General features: G+C 39.3%; 4 protein-coding genes across 7 annotated transcripts; 2 read left to right on the top strand and 2 right to left on the bottom strand.

The window, feature by feature from the left end:
* Positions 1–41: 41 nt before the first annotated feature.
* LOC117653951 (glutamic acid-rich protein-like) lies at positions 42–2,781 on the bottom strand. Of its 2 annotated transcripts, none has more exons than XM_034400011.1 (6): positions 2,635–2,781; positions 1,480–2,329; positions 1,298–1,400; positions 1,087–1,210; positions 811–887; positions 42–728 (listed from the first exon to the last, which is right to left on the bottom strand). In XM_034400011.1, exons 2-6 carry the CDS (start codon positions 2,295–2,297, stop codon positions 435–437), a joined length of 1,416 nt encoding a protein of 471 aa, XP_034255902.1. In that variant the 5' UTR covers positions 2,298–2,329; positions 2,635–2,781; the 3' UTR covers positions 42–434. The 2 variants fall into 2 exon arrangements, with proteins under 2 accessions (XP_034255902.1, XP_034255903.1); XM_034400012.1 differs by having other exon boundaries at positions 1,480–2,326; positions 2,635–2,747.
* A 129-nt stretch (positions 2,782–2,910) lies between these two features.
* Positions 2,911–9,412, top strand: LOC117653950 (RNA-binding protein 45). Of its 3 annotated transcripts, none has more exons than XM_034400009.1 (11): positions 2,911–3,309; positions 3,604–3,718; positions 3,801–3,995; positions 4,075–4,262; positions 4,353–4,504; positions 4,575–4,717; positions 4,817–4,992; positions 5,066–5,171; positions 5,255–5,411; positions 5,485–5,592; positions 7,131–9,412. In XM_034400009.1, the coding sequence occupies exons 1-10, from the start codon at positions 3,111–3,113 to the stop codon at positions 5,590–5,592; spliced, it is 1,539 nt and encodes a 512-aa protein (XP_034255900.1). In that variant the 5' UTR covers positions 2,911–3,110; the 3' UTR covers positions 7,131–9,412. The 3 variants fall into 3 exon arrangements, with proteins under 3 accessions (XP_034255900.1, XP_034255901.1, XP_034255899.1); XM_034400010.1 differs by having other exon boundaries at positions 4,350–4,504; positions 4,820–4,992; XM_034400008.1 differs by having other exon boundaries at positions 4,350–4,504.
* Positions 9,413–10,758: 1,346 nt separating this feature from the next.
* Positions 10,759–14,061, bottom strand: LOC117653954 (6-phosphogluconolactonase). Its single transcript, XM_034400015.1, has 4 exons — positions 13,793–14,061; positions 13,312–13,512; positions 12,958–13,241; positions 10,759–12,854 (listed from the first exon to the last, which is right to left on the bottom strand). Exons 1-4 carry the CDS (start codon positions 13,917–13,919, stop codon positions 12,753–12,755), a joined length of 714 nt encoding a protein of 237 aa, XP_034255906.1. The 5' UTR covers positions 13,920–14,061; the 3' UTR covers positions 10,759–12,752.
* A 180-nt stretch (positions 14,062–14,241) lies between these two features.
* On the top strand, positions 14,242–16,521 carry LOC117653953 (DNA polymerase interacting tetratricopeptide repeat-containing, protein of 47 kDa). The gene is made up of 9 exons (XM_034400014.1): positions 14,242–14,397; positions 14,662–14,824; positions 14,910–15,027; positions 15,138–15,309; positions 15,424–15,616; positions 15,688–15,802; positions 15,889–16,051; positions 16,139–16,300; positions 16,384–16,521. The coding sequence occupies exons 2-9, from the start codon at positions 14,669–14,671 to the stop codon at positions 16,463–16,465; spliced, it is 1,161 nt and encodes a 386-aa protein (XP_034255905.1). The 5' UTR covers positions 14,242–14,397; positions 14,662–14,668; the 3' UTR covers positions 16,466–16,521.
* The last annotated feature ends 1,068 nt before the right edge of the window (positions 16,522–17,589 follow it).

The following is a 17,589-nucleotide window of genomic DNA, read 5'->3' as shown; positions in this document are numbered from 1 at the left end:
CTTTCTGTAAAGGCATGTTTTGGGAAAGAGCAAAACACATGCGAGGGCATATTTAGATTTTATTTTAAAATGTAACAGGACATTTCATTTCAGTATACATACATCTATAAAAAAATAATTAACTTTCATAAATAAGAAACAAAGTTTCATGTAGTCAAATTTGCAAACAAGTCTATATCTTCTTTCATAAAATGTCCGAATAGAAGGTGGACGTTGCAATTTTGCTAGGACACTGCGCGTGCGCAACGGACTGCAGGGCATGCATTCAATTTTGTGGACAATTGCTTTAAGCATATTGCCTTAGTTCATAATTTTTAACAAGATATAATTTCTACAAAATTTGTGGCTGTCTTTCTGAAACCTAATTTGTAAGAGACTGGAGGAAAACCACCACATTAGGAAATGAAAGTATGAAATAAAATCTTATCAGTACTTCATTCATCTTCATCTTCCTCACTGACGTCCTCATCATCATCATCATCGTCATCGTCATCTTCATCATCATCGTTATCTTCATCTTCTTCTTCATCATCATCCTCTTCTTCATCATCATTATCCTCTTCATCTCCAGATTCATACTCATCATCTCCATCATCTTCCTCATCATCATCTTCATTGTCATCTTCTATTTTCTGTGCTTTGGCTGCACTATCACTTGTCTTCTGTTTCTTGGCAGGAACAATCAACTCCAGATTGGGTGCACTGAGGATGTTGGCACTTGCTGCAGTCTAAAAGAAATGTAATTATGTTTAAAAAAAAAGAGAGAGAGAGAGAGAGAGAGAGAAAATATTTTAACAACTAGAAACTTACTTCTAATGACGACTGACTTTCTGGTCCCTTTCTCCTTTTCTGGGCTTTTTTCTGAGCAACAGTGGTGGCAAATTTACCTGAAAGTATGAGTGAAATCAGATTTACATCAACATAGAAGCCAAATTATGCAATATTCAAAATTAATCCACTTCCATACAACAACAACAAAATTTAATTGAGGTACAAGCGAGCTTTTTGCTTTGAAAGACATACTTTAAAAGACATACTAATACATATATTGCTTAGTTTTATAATTGTGTTGAGTAGGTATCTTACTTTCATCAACGTGCTTGATTATCAGGGGCTGACCATCAAATAGAACACCATCCATTAACTTTGCAGCACGTGCTTCCTCAGCCGTTTTGAAGTGCACTGCTAGAGTCTTCTTCAATTTTGTTATCTGCAGAAGAACAGAAAATGTATGTTTAAAAAAGACTGGCAAAATTTATCACTGAAAGTAGACAGCACAACAGAAAAAAGTGTTTACTTCAGTAATTTCACCGCGATGTGCCAGAAGGTCCCGAATTCTGGATATGTTAGCTGGGTTCATGAATTTTATATTACGAATGCGAACTATCTTCATGTTGCCGCTGAATTAGTAAAGAAGGGAATAAATTTCAGATCTAGGAACAACCAATGTACAATAATTAGAATTATCATGCAACTTACCCACGTAAAGGATTTGGGTTTTTTTTCCTTCGTACTTGCTTAATGGGTTTCTCAGAGACCTTACGAGTTCTATCTAGAGACTTAGAAGTTTTCTTCCTTCTCACTGATCTACGCTTCCTGCGAAATGGTACTGGACTCTGTTGAGTAGATGTTTCTTTCGGAGTACTGGCTACGGTGGACGTTCTCTTTGGATTTCTGGCTACAGAAGACTTGCCTTTGGCAGTCTTGGCTACTACAGTGGACGTTCCTTTAGCAGTCTTGGCTACAGTGGATGTTCCTTTTGGATTCTGGGCTGAAGTGGACATTCCTTTGGCAGTCTTGGCCACCACACTAGATGTTCCTTTCGCAGTATTGGCTACAATAGACGTCCCTTTAGGAGTCTTGGATGCTGCTTTAGGAGCATTGGTTACAGTCGGCAATTGATTCAGAGTTACCACACTTTTCTCTTTGGGACTCTTCAGCATCGGTTTGGTAGGCCCTTCATCCTTGGACAACTTCGATTTCTGCCTAGCGCTCTTGAGGCTTTTCATGGCTTTGCCAACAGGCTCTTTATCCTCTAGTGATTTCAATTTCTGCCCAGAGCTCTTGAGGCTCTTGGCTTTGGCAACAGGCTCCTCACCCTTGAGCGATTTTAATTTCTGCCCAGGGCTCTTGAGGCTCTTGGCTTTGGCAACAGGCTCCTCACCCTTGAGCAGTTTTAATTTCTGCCCAGAGCTCTTAAGGCTCTTCATGGCTTTGGCAACAGGCTCTTTACCCTTGAGAGATTTTAATTTCTGCCCAGGGCTTTTGAGGCTCTTCATGGCTTTGGCAACAGCCATTGCAGCAGAAGTAATTCACCTACTGCACACTACTGCAACAGAACCACAGAAACAATTAACACTCTTGAACAACAATTGAGATAGCCGCTTGAAAATTAGAGAAAAGATTGCAAACCGAAAAGACAAGGAAAGGAAAAGTAAAGAAACGCGGTCCAAACGTCAAATACGGCCCGACCCTAAACAAGCAGACACCAACAAACCATCAGCGCCAGCAGCACGTGTCAGAGGGTTAGAGCCCAGTCGCACAACTAAATATATTAATGCATCGGAAGAAGCAGAAGGTAACAAGTTGCTGCGGCATCTTAAAAACCATGAGGAAGGACAAGGAAGTACTTACGGCGAACTTGGCAGAAGTCTTATAGTAGCGAAAATTCCGTGCTTGTTCCAGCCACCAGCCGTCGACCGGTTGGTTGTGTGGTTGTGTTGTTTCTTTTTTCTTTCTTAAATTTTTCACTTTCGCGTGCTGATACGCTAATTTCTCATACCATCGCTAGCCTCGCATAACCTCGTCGGCACTGAATCTGAATGTGCCTATATGTACTTTGCAGGTGGTTGCAGGACGCAGGACCTCCTCCAGGACCTCCAGGAGTTGCAGGACCTGTCCTGCGCCCTCCCCTACCCCTTCTCCCCGCTTCCCCTGCCCTCCTTCCGCCCCTGGCCATCCCGTCCCGTTCCCGTCCCGTTGCCCTGGTCCACCGCGTTCCGCGTTCGACGTGTGAATGTGGACGTGTGCTCTGGCAAGACGAGCAACCGTGTGCCTGTACCGCTACAAGCACCGAGCAAAGCAACGAATCTCAAATATTTTGGTGCAAAATGGCTGTCCGACGATCTTACAGTGATAGAGATTCACTGGACAATCACAAATCCCGTCAGGATGAGCCGCCGAACTCGCGACTGTTTATCGTTCATCATAAAAGCATCACTGAGGATGACTTCAGAAAAGCCTTCGACAAATATGGTAACATAGAAGAGATTTGGATGTTGAAGGACCGCGCAACGGGGGATCTGAAAGGTAACGGCATCGATGTATTTTTAGGGTCACATATCTTTCATAAATTTCTCCTCTCTTTACAACCCTAACCTAGTCGAGTCACTTTTGACACCTTCAGCTGTAAAGTTCCTGCGTTACTGTATTGAAATGTTTTCCCCTGTGTCATTTGGTTCCATTTCGAAACGCTAGTGTTCTCAAATTCATGATTGAAAGCTCTTTCACTCCAGTGAAATAATTGGCCTGTGAAAGTTTCGCACTCTGAGACTGTCAGTTTTGGCTTAAATATTTGTTGATTTCATATAAATTTGTTTTCAGGTATTACTTACATTAAATTTTCAAAATGCTCTGAGGCTGCATTGGCTTATGAGGAAATGAATGGCCAAGCTATTGAGGGAAATCCACGTCCTTTGAAAGTTATGATTGCTCACAGGTATTGTTTTTCCGAAACGGTTCTCTTTTCTTTACCAAAGTTGTTAAAGTATATTGTCTGTTCTAACTCAATGATCTTACAGCCGTGAACAGGGGTCCAAACGAGAAATGAATGAAGATGAGCGGTTGACACGTCTTTTTATCATTGTTCCAAAATCAACCACAGACCAAGAGTTACGGGACCATTTTAAACAGTTTGGAGACTTAGACTATGTATCTGTTGTCAAGGATAGAGAAACAAGGGAAAGCAAAGGGTTTGCTTATGTAAAATACCACAGGTAAATATCTAGTGAAAGCTGATGCTTTTATGTTCTATATTTCCTGGCATAAATCACTCATTGTTTCTCTCTGTGGTAGAATGTCACATGCTGCCAAGGCATTTGAAGACTGTGATAGATCATACAAGGCAGTTTTTGCTCAACCCAAAAAGCCTCGTGAGTTTTCAGATTCTTTCTCTAATAATAGAGATGGTGCAAACTCAAGGCATGAGGGTTCCAGAAACAGTAATGGATTGTTTGAAAGCCCTTCTTATACATCTTATGCTCGTAAGTATAATCAAAAAAATGAGTAGGATCCTTTTGCTTTCAACATTTATGTGACTAACAGTAATGATATGGTTTCATTTTTGTCAGCAGTGGATGTGGGCCAGGGGTACCCAGAAACAGGGTGTCGAGGTCTCCAAGTAATTGCCCCTGCCGTTCTTACTCAGGATCAATTATGGCGTCTTTTTGACCTTGTGCCAGGCCTGGATTATTGTCACCTTAAGTCTGATCCAAGATCTCGGATGGTGGGTTTGCAGCAAGTAATAGTTTATCATATTGTCTCTTTTATTGACTAAATCTTATCTTCCTTTGTAGTCTCGTGGCACAGCTACAGTTGTGTATCATAAAGCCTCACAAGCTGCTTATGCTAAAGACAAATTGCATGGATTTGAGTATCCACCTGGTCAGCGACTTATAGTCAAGGAAGACCCTTCAGTTCGGTCAGGAGATCCTCTCAGGTAAGTCAAAAGTGTTTGATCTCCAGTTTAGATGCTCCACTGTTGCTTCATTTTGAAGAAAGTGATAAAATAATCCAACACTTACAATTGCTTTTGCAGCAGCCCCTCCAGAGCACTTGCAGCACGTGCCACAACAGCTGTTGCTCCTTCCGTTGATATTCAGAGCAATTTGGCTACCCTTGTTGACACTTTGGCCCAAGCCACATCCATGATTCAGGCCGCTGGATTGGCAGTACCTGCCCTAACACCAGCCAGGGCTGCTTTGGCTGCTACAGGTGCTAAAGAAATTACTTTCATGTTGAACTTCAAGTTGTAGCAGTAAGAATCTAATTCATTTTTTTCAATCAGGAGGGCTGAGTCCTACAATACGCCCCGCAAATGACCCTAATTACTGTTCAGCTAAATTACCTGCTGCTCAGCCTTTAGCTCACATTGAATCAGAGGTTAAAGAAAGGTTTGTGATGTTTTTCTTTCTTCTCATTAACTATTTGAAGGCGCTGAAAATTTTTCCACTAACTCTGTCTTATTGTTTTTCAGGTTATTTATTGTTTGCTACCCTAAAGCACCCCCACTACATGCTCTAAGAGATGTATTTGGGCGATTTGGAAGTCTTATTGACATATATATCCTGAACGGAAAAAACTGTGGGTATGCACAATATGCAGAGAAAGAATCTGCTGAAGAGGCTATCAAGGTATTAATTTGTGGTGATGTAGTGGTGAAGTAGTCTCTAAGTTTAGTCTGTAACTTGCAATTTGTTTCTTAAGACGTTGCATGGAGAAGAGATTTTGAGCATGCGACTCAAAGTTATGGTTGCTGAGCCTTACACAGGCGAGGACCGTAGGAAGAGGATCAAAATGGATGTTGACAATTAGGTAAGTCATATTGCTCGTTTCTTTGCATCTTGATGATCCAATTATTTTCAAAATAATTACATATTGTGGGTGAGTGAAAAACTTGCTACAGTAGATTTCTGTTGCTCTTGTTTCTTCACCCTTGCTTGATTTGTTTCCCTTTCTTAATCAGCTTCTGGTGGATGGTAAATCACTTTTGTGTTTATCTTGACTCAAGTATGGTATGTACTTTGTCAAGTAAACAATCTTTATCAATCCCTCTTTCAATTGTTGTTAAAGAAATGTTGCTTTATTTCAAACAATTTTTTACCCCCTTTCATCATTGCTCATAGTATAGTCTGGTGCATGTTACGCTGTGCAGTACAGAATGGTGACTTGGCTTGGGTTCCTGATGGGTTGCAATCACTCATTGATCTTGTGATAGTTGAAGACTGATAAATACTCTGTCGGTTGCTCTGTGATAACTTTAGTATGCTTGTTTTTGGAAGCCATTTAGCTTAGTTGCTCTGGTTTCATCTTGCTTTGATAGTTGCTAGAATTAGTTTTCACATTTTTTAAATATTTTTGGGTGGGGGTGGGGACTGTTTATTTTGGTTATGAATGATCAATACTATCAAAGCTGAATAGATCATATTTAAAATGGAACTGTAAGACATTCCTTTCCTTTATCATGTTTATAATAACCCCTAATTGATCACCGCTTAATAACAATTTCTTTTTGGGGCTAGTGGAGTGGGTCCATACAGTCTGGAAAGTTAGTTTTGCCCCCAGTCTCCTTCTCCTATTGTGTGTGTGTATGTGGGTGTGTCAGCGTTTGTAATTCGGTTTTCCTAACTCAATTCTAAAATTGATTCTAATATGCACCACTCTGCCAATTGACATCCTTGCTTGACAGAATCTTTAACATTTGAGTCTCACTATTTTACTTTGCATGACCAGACCACAGTAGACAAAAAGAACCTTCTTTCTCTAACCTAAATCCTTGTTTGAAGGGTGGACAAGACCAAGACTAGGCATGGGACCTTGTTGGAACCACTGAGGAACTATGGGACCTTCCACAGAACACAATCTGTGTATTCTTTTCCACATAGCTGTTGATATAATCTCTAGATTAAACATCTCTAAATGAGGAGAGAAAAGAGTATATTTCTGACCTTATTATATTTATCTTAACCATTTGGTGGAGGGCATAAACTTGTAACATTTGTAACTGCAATACAATTAACATATCCTAGTTAAGTATTGTTTTGTTACGTGGTGCTTAATGTGCACCACTGGGTCAAAATTGACTTCTTTTCTTTTGTCTGGGGATGGTTATTGGTTGCTTAAATAATTTTAAAACTTTTCCAAAGTTTAGGTTACAATATGAAGTATGCGCCATAACATGAGGTAGTTAAATTTAAATAAATATCTTCTAACCTTCAAAAATTCTTTTTTTTTTTTTTTTTTTTTTTTCATCTTTAGTCTTTTTTAATCATTTATTTTGTCTTTTGAGCCCTGCGATGACAACAGTCTGTTCTGTGCAGCTATGTACACTGTTTTTGTGTTTGTTTGTACAGAGAACAATAAGACAAGCTGACTGGACTCGACTTAGAAGGTCCACCCGGACTGCGCGCTGAGCGCGGGACTTCCACTGACGTCACGTGACATAGTGGGACACAGTGGCTTCAACGACAAATTTGACTGTGCCTCCATCCTTGCCACCCATTCTGCCTTTTTTACAAGTCGCTACAAGAGAACCTACTTAAATTAATTCCTTGGACATAGATTTTTAAGTATTTTGTCACCCCACATGCAACTTAAGAATTACATCCCCCAACTTGAGTACAAGAGAGGACGTAATATTGACAGATTTCATGGAGGAGAAGTCTTAATGCTTCATCATTTTACGATTCACACAGTAACAGCCAATTTAGAAAATTTGGCGTGACACTTTCTCCTTGTTTTTAGCTGTGATGCGAAACAATCAAGACTGGATGAACAATTTGCTTTGGTTCATTTGTTATGTTTATCTGGGCATACAATGTTAATGTGTACCTATGGGTTGGGATGTGTACAGGACTACACTTGGGAGTAGTAGCTTGTGTTGGACGTTTGTGTGCCTTCCCCTTTCTTGTAGATTAAATTTTCCTTCTGGGGTGTAAGGTAAATGCCAGGGTCATCATTGAGGAGCAGATGTTCTCTGGAGGTCCTTTTCCTTTCTGTTTGAAGGATGCTCTTGTCCTTCATTGTAGATTGTTTGTACATGCCTAGTACATGTTCCCTTATGTTATAGTTATTCCTTGAGTACCTTTTGAATATGCAATTCCACTTTTTGGAGTGCATACCACATCATATTTATAATTTTCTTATTAAAAGTCAATATCATGTCTGAAAATGTTCTATCTCTAGGAACAATTCAGGGACAAAAGTAATTTTTGAGTGAAAGTGTGTGCTTTAGCATATTCTTCCTGCTATGGCCTATGCCTTCTCTTTCATCATCTGTGTATTATTAAATTGGAGTTCTGATGAACTTGATACACAGCTGTGTTATTAATCCTTGGACTCTTCAAAGTGTGCACTTTCAGTAGAAAGTGTACTTTGAAACTTTGTTGTGTACATGGCAAAAATTTGTGAGTTTTAGCAGCAGTTTTCTGCTTGAACTATAATAGGCCTTTTAAAATTTTGACTGTCCACTTAAATACCAATGAAAATAATTCTGCTCTGCAGATGATAGGGACTGATCATTTTAAGTATCTCAATTCCAACACTCATCATGTCCATCATTTTTCTGAACAACTTGTAACAGTTGAATTCAGATGGAAAAACAAATACATCTCCCTAGACTTAAGTTAATTGTTAAAATTTGCTATGGTCTGTAAATGCAAATGCGCCAAGCTGTTTTCCCCAGGAGAGGAATTAAAAACCTGGAAGTTAAAAGGGCTGCCCATCTCAACAAGAGCGTGATAAATTTGTTTTTCTTCGAATATTTTACGTTTGGTCTGTGATTCAAATTATTAAAACTGTCATAAAGAGCTGACCAAATTCGTCTTGCAATAACTAATGTTATTTATTAACTAGTGATTTCTATTTTTTTGGCTAGTTGAAGTACGGGAACATTAGTCCTTGGTTTTTGCTTGTCACGGGAGTGTCAGCAGCATAGCTATATGTTTACACAAGAGAAGTTTTGTGAATACAACCAATAAATGTACTAGAATAAGCTATTTCTTAACTATTTATACATATTTAAACATATACATGAAAGAGTTTTTTTTACTTTAATTTAAACCCCCCCTTTTTTTCTGGCTTGTTTGTGATTGGTGGATGCTTGTATGACTGGCTGCTTTGAATGTTTTTGGAGAGATTCCTAACTGGGCTCTTGTGTTGAAATAAACATGACACAGAAATATGACAGCATTAATGCCAACCTTTTGTCCTCAATGCTAAATAGTTAGACTGCATTATATATAACTTTTCTTTCTACAACTAGTTGCCTTTCATTTTTTTATATGTTTTTAACTTGCTGAACAAATCAAAATCAACAGCATTATTGGTACATAGTTAGTTATGCATGTCCAATTAATATACTGGGAAACACTCTTCTAGGGTAATGCGAGTGTTAATTTGCTTGACCTTGCATTATGCTCAAGGTAGGTTCCGATGGTAAGTGTCCCAAAAAACGCATGGTTGGATCTTCATCTGCAGGTTTCTTTCCAAATTATTTGATTTGAAATATTGAGTTAACACTGTATGTACCATGAAATAACAGTGTCTTTGGTTTCCTTCCTATCTAGGTTATTGTCATAACCTGTTGTATTTCTTTGCTTCTTGCTTAATAATAAAAGTAAGTGAGGGTAAATGATATAAGTCTGGTTTGACTCTCTTTTTTCTGAAAGTTATTTATGTCCACCATCAACCAAAGAAGACCGGCATCACATGTCTCACAGCACAGTATCACCAGAAAAGTCTGTGACAGTTTGGAATGTTCAAACCTGACAAAGTTACATCTCGCATGCCAAAAAAAACAAAAAAAAAAAAAAACGGAAAACAGATTTGTTCTGAAACCAAAGGAAACAACAAACAAAACATCTAGGAATTATTAAAAGTTCATTTTGAAAACATTAAGATAAGGCTTGTATATCGCTCGCAGAGAAACGAGCTTCGCATTAATTTTGCCATATTTGTGAAAAAGAATCATCTTTGAGAACACACAAACATGACTAAAAAGATTCTGCAGCCTCCTCAAAAATGTATTTTTACTGGCATCGCTTGGTCAATAGTACAAAAATATACAAACAACTGAAAACTAGTGGATAGAATAAGAAAATTTTCAAAAGCACTTAGTTCAGTTCAGCAGGTTGGATACTGGGGGCACGGCCTGGACGTACCCCCGTCGGGACGTTCCCCCCTGTTTTATTAGTATTTCTTACAATATATTTATTGAATATTTTTATTCGATGGATATTGTTATTAATTCTTTTCGAGTTGACAGAAATAATCACCCGTCGTCCCAGGAATATTTTTTACATACGTTTATGATAATCAAAATGTTCTCTTCTCTCGAGCTGCATGCGGAATTTGTAATGGTAGTGCGGGGTAGATGCGCATGCGGACCGACGGATGGCTTCCCTAAAACTCTGACACTAAAGGGTCCAACCTGTCTTAACCAAACCTAACGGGCTAGCGACAGATCTTATGCTACTCGCAACAGATCTTACGCTACTCACAACAGATCTTACGTCGTGACAGATCTTACTCTACTCACGACAGATCTTAATCTATTCCTGATAGATCTCATCTCGCGATTGATTTTAGTCTACTTCCAGCAGATCTGAAGTCGTGACAGGTCCTTCTCTACTCGCGACAGATCTTGGTCTACTCGTAACAGATCTTACACTGTTCGCGCCAGCTCTTCGTCTACTTGTGACAGACCTTGCGAGAAACTCCGTATGTAGCTCATTAGAGAGAGGAAAATATTTTGACTATCTAAAAAATATTCTTAAATATTTTTGGGACGACGGACGATTATATCTGTTTATTCCAGAGTGAATTAAAATAATATCCACCCAATATATTTATTCATTAAATATATTGTATGAAATACTATAAAACAGGGGGGAACGTCCCGACGGGGGTACGTCCCGACGTTTCCCGATACTGGGAGGTGCCTGATAAGTTCTTGAGAATATTTGGTACATGTCGAGCACATTTACACATAAAGAGTATTTTAATAAATTTACAGACACAGATTTATAACGACATAGCTAGATCATGAGACAAGGGTGTCCTTGTGCCCAAGTCTCATGTGTAGAAGAATAAAGGTAAGGCTGATTAAGGGAGTATGAAGAATGAAACCAAAAAAAAAAAGCCTTTCATCAGCAGATAATTTAAATTCTGTAACTCTATAGATTTGCAAGGAATTTTCACATTTGAGCTCTTAAGAAAATTTGAATGACTTCATAACGTAATGGGGAAACTTTCCTTTTCCTCACCATTTAAAACTACAATTCTTGTTCACTTGAAATAATAGATTAAGATAGACAACAATAAAGACAATAATAAAGAGAAGAATATCAAAAATATAAAAGCGCTAATAAAAGGAAAATATATTTAACATATCCAATGGCTTTGCCATTCCGATATAATTGATTTAAACCTGAAAAATGGCATTTTGGCCGCAGGCTTTTTTAACAGGTAATAATAATATGTCTCAACAGTGAAGTAAAAAACCCCACTTGGTTTAACTGCCTTTCTAATTGACTAAGTCAGGGGGTGGCTATAATCACATGAACAACAATGTTGAGACAAATTTAGTGCATAGCGAGCTCATGGTGCAAGGGTCATGAGATTACTTAAAAATTCAAGGTTTCTATAAAATAAATGGTCCAACAAGGTATCACAAGCATAACATTTCAAAATTCATAGCTCACTTGAATTTAGAATAGTACCATAGTCACCAATGCTACAAGAGGCTGAAATATTTGCAAGTTACCTTTATCTTACAGCATATCAATAGCTTCTCATGAAATGGTCACATTGCCCTACACATTGAAATACATTACAAAAAGGAATGCTTGTTTAGAGATTGGTTAACAAAAAAATACTACTTAATTTTGAGATGTTAAAAATATAAAGAATAACAATCCTGCATCTGCATCAGCATCATTCACATTAGGAAAATCTCAGACTAAAAATAAAAAAAAAGATGCTGCAACAGAACAATGCATTACCTACATCAGTCAATTAATAAAGATGGGCAAATAGGACTGTTTCCAATTCAATTGGTGTGCAAAACAATCAATCCAATTGATCAAAAGACTCAAACCATGAAAGTCAAGAATAGTTTTGAGAGCTATGGTTGGGTACATGACAGTTCATCTTACACACCAATAAGTGGAGAACGTCTATGTATTAAAAAATCACCAGGAACATACAGATATAATTGAATAACTAAAGCTTCCCGATCACAATCTCTTATCCTGACTAATTAAAAAATAATTTACATAAATAATAAGTAGACATACCGCTGAAGCTATTCAATTGAACCTGTGAAAACTTACACAACATAACTTATGATTTTCTGTTGCTTAAATGGTTCCAACATCATGCCTTGAAAAAAGAAATATTGTAAAAAAAACTTGCTTTCTTTTCAAACAAAATAGTAAAAAAAAAATTGTTGAAGAGATGGAAACTTATTTCAAGCTAAGAGGAAAAAAACAGCCAGTCAGCTTGTCACAGAATAAGAATTCAGAAACTGAGAGGATGTAAATGTTCAATAGTTGAAGTTTTGAACACACTCATTACAAATTCCTTCATCACTTCCACTTTCTAAAAAATGTCTTTAAAGTCACTAAACATAAGTGCTCAGAGCACAAATGAAGCATGAGCATGAGCCACTGCTAAAAATTAACCATAGGCAACCAAAATCAGTGACCAAAGTATCAAATATGTAGCGGAAAATAAGAATAAGAAAGAAGGATAAAACATGGAAATCAAGATCTCTGACAAAGGGTTGACAAAGATGAGGTAAGACCTATTTCAAATATTCAGCCAGTTCTTTGCAAAACCAACAGTTTTCAAAGCTTTTACTTACACAGTCACAAACTTAACTTCTCAAAACTACAGTCCACCCCTTCAAAAGAGGTTGTGCTTGTTGCAACCTACAAGCATTATCAAATGTTGACCTTGAAGTTAGATGTTCTTTACAGCAGAGATGCAGCACCCTCATCTAAAATCCAATATAGTTTTCCATCAGTAGGCTTTACTCGGTATGATGGGAGATCCTCTTTATCCTTCAGTATCCTCTGTGACAAAAAAATACATTATTGCATATAACTATAAGAGAAGAAACTGCTATAAGCAACACAAGTGACAGTGCACAAGGGTACTTTTGCAGCATAAACACACCTTGACCATGTCTGCTTTGCCTTGGCCCGCAATAGCAAATATGCAGTTCTCAGCATTGTTAATTATTGGGAAAGTGAGTGTGATTCGACTTGGAGGTGGTTTTGGAGAATTGGTGATGGGGGCAATCCAAACAGAGGTTTCATCAAGCAAGCGATGGCCAGGGAACAAGGAGCAGGTGTGGCCGTCAGGTCCCATGCCAAGAAGAAGAGCATCAAATCGAGGCAAGCTGTCAGGTGCGAAAAATGGCGCCATCTTCCGGATATAATCTCTAGCTGCATCTTCAGCTGGAATGTTGACAAGTGTTAAAACATGATGTAGAACTGTGGAAGGATCAATAAATTATACAAGACTTACCTGCTAAGTGAGGATCAATTTGAATGAACTGACTCTCTGACAAAGGAATTTTGCCAATGAGGGATTTACGGTAAGCTCCAAAGGTTGAATCGGGACTTTCAGAAGGTACAACACGTTCATCGCAGAAGAACAAACGCCATTTACTCCAATCAGTTGTTATTTTTGGGAGTCCCAAAGCCAGAAAATTGATCAATGAGCCTCCTGTACGAAACAAAAGGGCAACAGGTATTAGTTTGCTGGATATGAAATAACAAATTGTGAAGGCTTGACCTGCTATTGCATTCACACTTCATTGGGCCAAAGAAAGCGATTGATATCACTTATGTCAGTTGCATAAAAGGTAACAGGCATCCACAAAGAATACTGCTGATTAAGCAGAACATGATACTGATGCATTCATCACTAGTCAAGTGAGGTAAGTTAAAAGCCGAAAAGTCGGTAATCTGAAGCGTACTCAAGGGCAAGACACCATTATTCTAACCTGACAATCCAATCTTGAACACATCTTCCGTTTCAATGGCTTTATTCGCCACATCTTGGATTAAGTTGCACAGACTCGTGATGACGTCCTCCTCTGTTTTGACACGAATTATTTGGGGAGAACTCATGGTTGAAGAAGCCGATGACTAGGCATGAAACGATAAATTAGTGAGCCTGGGCCGCTGTCTGCTACTGCTACGCCTACCGACCGCGACTCCGCTCCGCGTCCCGTCCGCGACTCAACCCTTTCGCCACCCGCTAGGCCGCTAGGGGGAATGTCGGATCGGATGATGTCGTGCGTCGGTTCGGATTATCGTACGCGCTGGCTGTCCGACACGACCGAATCGAGTCTAATTTTTGGAACAAGTTATCCGGAAAGAAAACCTTGAGAGAATCTTAATACAAACGTACAATTTTAACTGAAAACCGCGCCAACGGAATGACTATTTTGGTTTTGTTGATGTGGTACGTTCCTTCCGTTCACCTGTTTTTCCGGTGCCGTTTGGTTGTGTATGAGAAATATAGCAGCCCCTAAATTCGTGTTTACATTAACAGCACACACGTGAAGATTTTAGCTTTTCCGACATTAATTGGCCTGGATTAACGGTATGTTAGCGAATCTACAGTTCTATGAACTGCATTCTATAACTGGACTGCTTTTGTTAAGTGTAGCGATATTGTCATTGTTAAGCCATCTTCCCTTGCAGCAGTTTTTCCTGTGCAGTGAGGTTTCCTTTGGTTATGTCCCTCACCTGCAGACTGTTTATTCGTTTATTCTCTTTATTGTTCCATTCTGCTTTCTTTACGGTGTAACTGTTTGATCGTAATTTTCATTTTATTTTATCTTGTCTGATTTCATGCTACTTTCAGTCTCCAAATGGATAACAACAAAGATATTACGGATGTCGTTCAAGACAAGAAACTGACCCCTCAAGAACTGGCTGCAAAATTAGATGCTGAACTTGATGAATTCATAGGCGGTCTTGAAAGGAAAGCGTACACAGAAGGATGGCCAGAAGACAGATGGGAGGAGGTAAGTTCTCAGAACATTAAAAGGATAAACTGTTTTTCAAATAAATTTCTTGACGAACATGTCTCATCTTTGACTTCATTTGTAGGAGATGGAGAAACATCCATTCTTTATGACCAAGGCACCTGAACCAGGAGAGGAGCTATCTCCTCTAATGGAAGGAATTCAGCAGCTGAAATACGACGAGAATGAAAATACCCCAGAAGGTGTGGCTATTTTATCTAAAACCAAGGACTTCCTTACATTGAACCACTCGTGGTCAAACCATAATTTTCTATTTTTTGTCAAAATGCTTATTAGACAATATTGTTTTCAGATCTTGCAATAGCTTACAAAGATGACGGAAATTTTAACTTCAAGTGTAAAAAGTACCGCCGTGCAATCATAGCTTACACTGAGGGCTTAAAGAAAAAATGCAAAGACGATGAAATAAATGCTCAATTGTACAATAATCGATCAGCATCCAACTTCTTCTTAGAAAATTACAGGCACGTATATCTTCATTTTAAAATAATGACATATGTGGTTGGTTGTGTAAGTGATTTTGTTTGTCAATGTTTCGTATATTGCATACAATATTTTTACCTGGTCAATTTCTACAGATCAAGTCTGAATGACTGTTTAGCTGCTTTAAAGTTAAAAGAAGATTATCCAAAAGCCTTAAACAGAGCTGCAGAGTGTTTATTCCATTTGAACAAGTTTGATGAATGCATCGAATACTGTGATAAAATTATTGCCAGAAACGCTGATGACAAAGCTATCACAGTTTTGCGATCTAAAGCAACAACAGCCAAGGTCAGAGAACACCTAAGTTGAAATATCTGCGTAACTTCTCAAAAATAAACCGTATCTCTAATTTTTTTTAGAAAGTTGCTGATCGTGATAAAAGAAGACTGCAAGCAGCAGGAAAAAAGGAGGAAATGCAAGGCTTAAAATTGTTGGAAACTGTTCGCAACAGAAATATCAAGTTTAAAAGCAAAGGTATTTAAAAAGAAAAATATGTGCACTAATAACAAACCTGGGTTGCAACCAATAACTTTTGTAATCTCTCTCTCCTTGAATTATAGACTCTGCAGCACTGAAACTGTCTGACTTAGAACCCCAGTTCCCCGATGCTGTTCGATCACGTGTGCATATTGATGAAAATGGCAAACTTGTCTGGCCTGTTATATTTATGTATCCAGAATACAAGTTGACTGATTTTATTCAAGCATTTCATGAGGATGAAATGTAAGTTCCTGCATCTCATGACATTGATTTTTGAATCTTCTTAATTCATTTTATCATGCTGACCATGCCAATGTGCACACTTTTCAGCTTTGAAAACATGCTTTGCGAGGTCTTTGCTGAGCATCCTGAGTGGGACCATGAGAAGAAATATGTCCCTGTGAATCTAAGAATATACTTTGAAGATGAAAATGCGCGCATGCATAACATTCCAACCACATGGACTTTAGGAAAAGCTCTAACACACAGCAAGTAAGTTGAAAGTAGCATATTTAAATTGAAACTTCAAAGCCCAAAGTCTATGCCTTCCCTAACTATACAAATGCATCTTGTAGGTACATTCTTCAGGGCGGAACTCCAGGATTCATGATTCTTGTTTCTGGCAGTGATGCAGAAAAGTTATATATTAAGAAGTAATGTGTGCATCCATGTTGTTAATTGTAATGTAAATAAATAACTTTATTTAAAAAAGAGTTAACTTGTGTTCAACAGTTTTCCTGTACCTTGCTGTCATCAAATAATTGTTTGAAGTAAACGACAAAACGAACGTTTTCGCGATCCTAAAATACCCTCAGCAACAAGCCAGAGCTCGAGCTGAGCTCGTCAATAGATCTGCGGCAGTTAGTGCCACTTTATAGGATGCTGCAGTGGAGTACGCTTGCCAAACCACGCGCGTTGCCGCCTACCCGGGGTCCTTCGGCGGGCCGAAAGCGCCTGTGAACCTCAGGGTAGGCCATTGCGGACACCGGCGAGGGGCGGGTTGCCTACCCGGGTCCCGTGGCAGGCTGAAGCGCCTGTCAACCTCAGGGTAGGCCACTACGCGAGTTGTGGACAGCGGCGAGAGGTGGGTTGCCTACCTGGGTCCCGTGGCAGGCCCCACACACACACCCCTTTGTCGGGGAAAGAAGGGGGCACTCTTGGGCACTCTCGTCATGACGCCACCAACAATGTAGATGGCAGCGCGAAACTGCAGACCGATTCCGAGGGTTGTTTTCGTCGCTCTGTCCTTCTCGCTCTCATGGGGCGCCCTGCATTGGTGCGAGAAAGACAGCGACGAAAACGAGCCTCGGAATTGTTAAATTTGTCATATTTTTACTTGCTAAATTTTGTTTGTCGAAGTTGGCACACTGCCGTGTTGCTTTTGTTTTGTATGTTATTCCCCACTTCTTCTCACTGATGTTTACTTTGCTGTTCAAATGCCGTCAAATAAATCAGTCATCAGGAAAACGTGAAACGAGTCTGTTCATTCATTCAGCCTTGGAACAAACTGTGACTCGAAACTTGGAACTCAGAAATTAGAAAGTTACAACTCTGCAACAGGAATTCAGTGTGCTGGCTCGGCCAGACGCAGACTGGGCCTGGAGCGGGCCGGGCCCCCGCGGCGCCCGGGGAGCAAAGGCACACAACAAGACGCGGGGCGCGGTCCAGGTCGGCGTCTCTTCATGGTCTCGTCCAACTCGGCCTCACGGAGGCGTGCCGCCAAATAATTGCGGAGTGACCCGATCCGGCGATTGATAAGCCGTGGTGGATTAAGGCACGCG

The sequence above is a fragment of the Thrips palmi genome, unplaced genomic scaffold (genome assembly GCF_012932325.1).
Source record: "Thrips palmi isolate BJ-2018 unplaced genomic scaffold, TpBJ-2018v1 HiC_scaffold_8, whole genome shotgun sequence".
Lineage (NCBI taxonomy): Eukaryota > Metazoa > Arthropoda > Insecta > Thysanoptera > Thripidae > Thrips > Thrips palmi.
The sequence above is the reverse complement of the archived record's forward strand: the minus strand, read 5'-3'. Positions and strand labels throughout refer to the sequence as shown.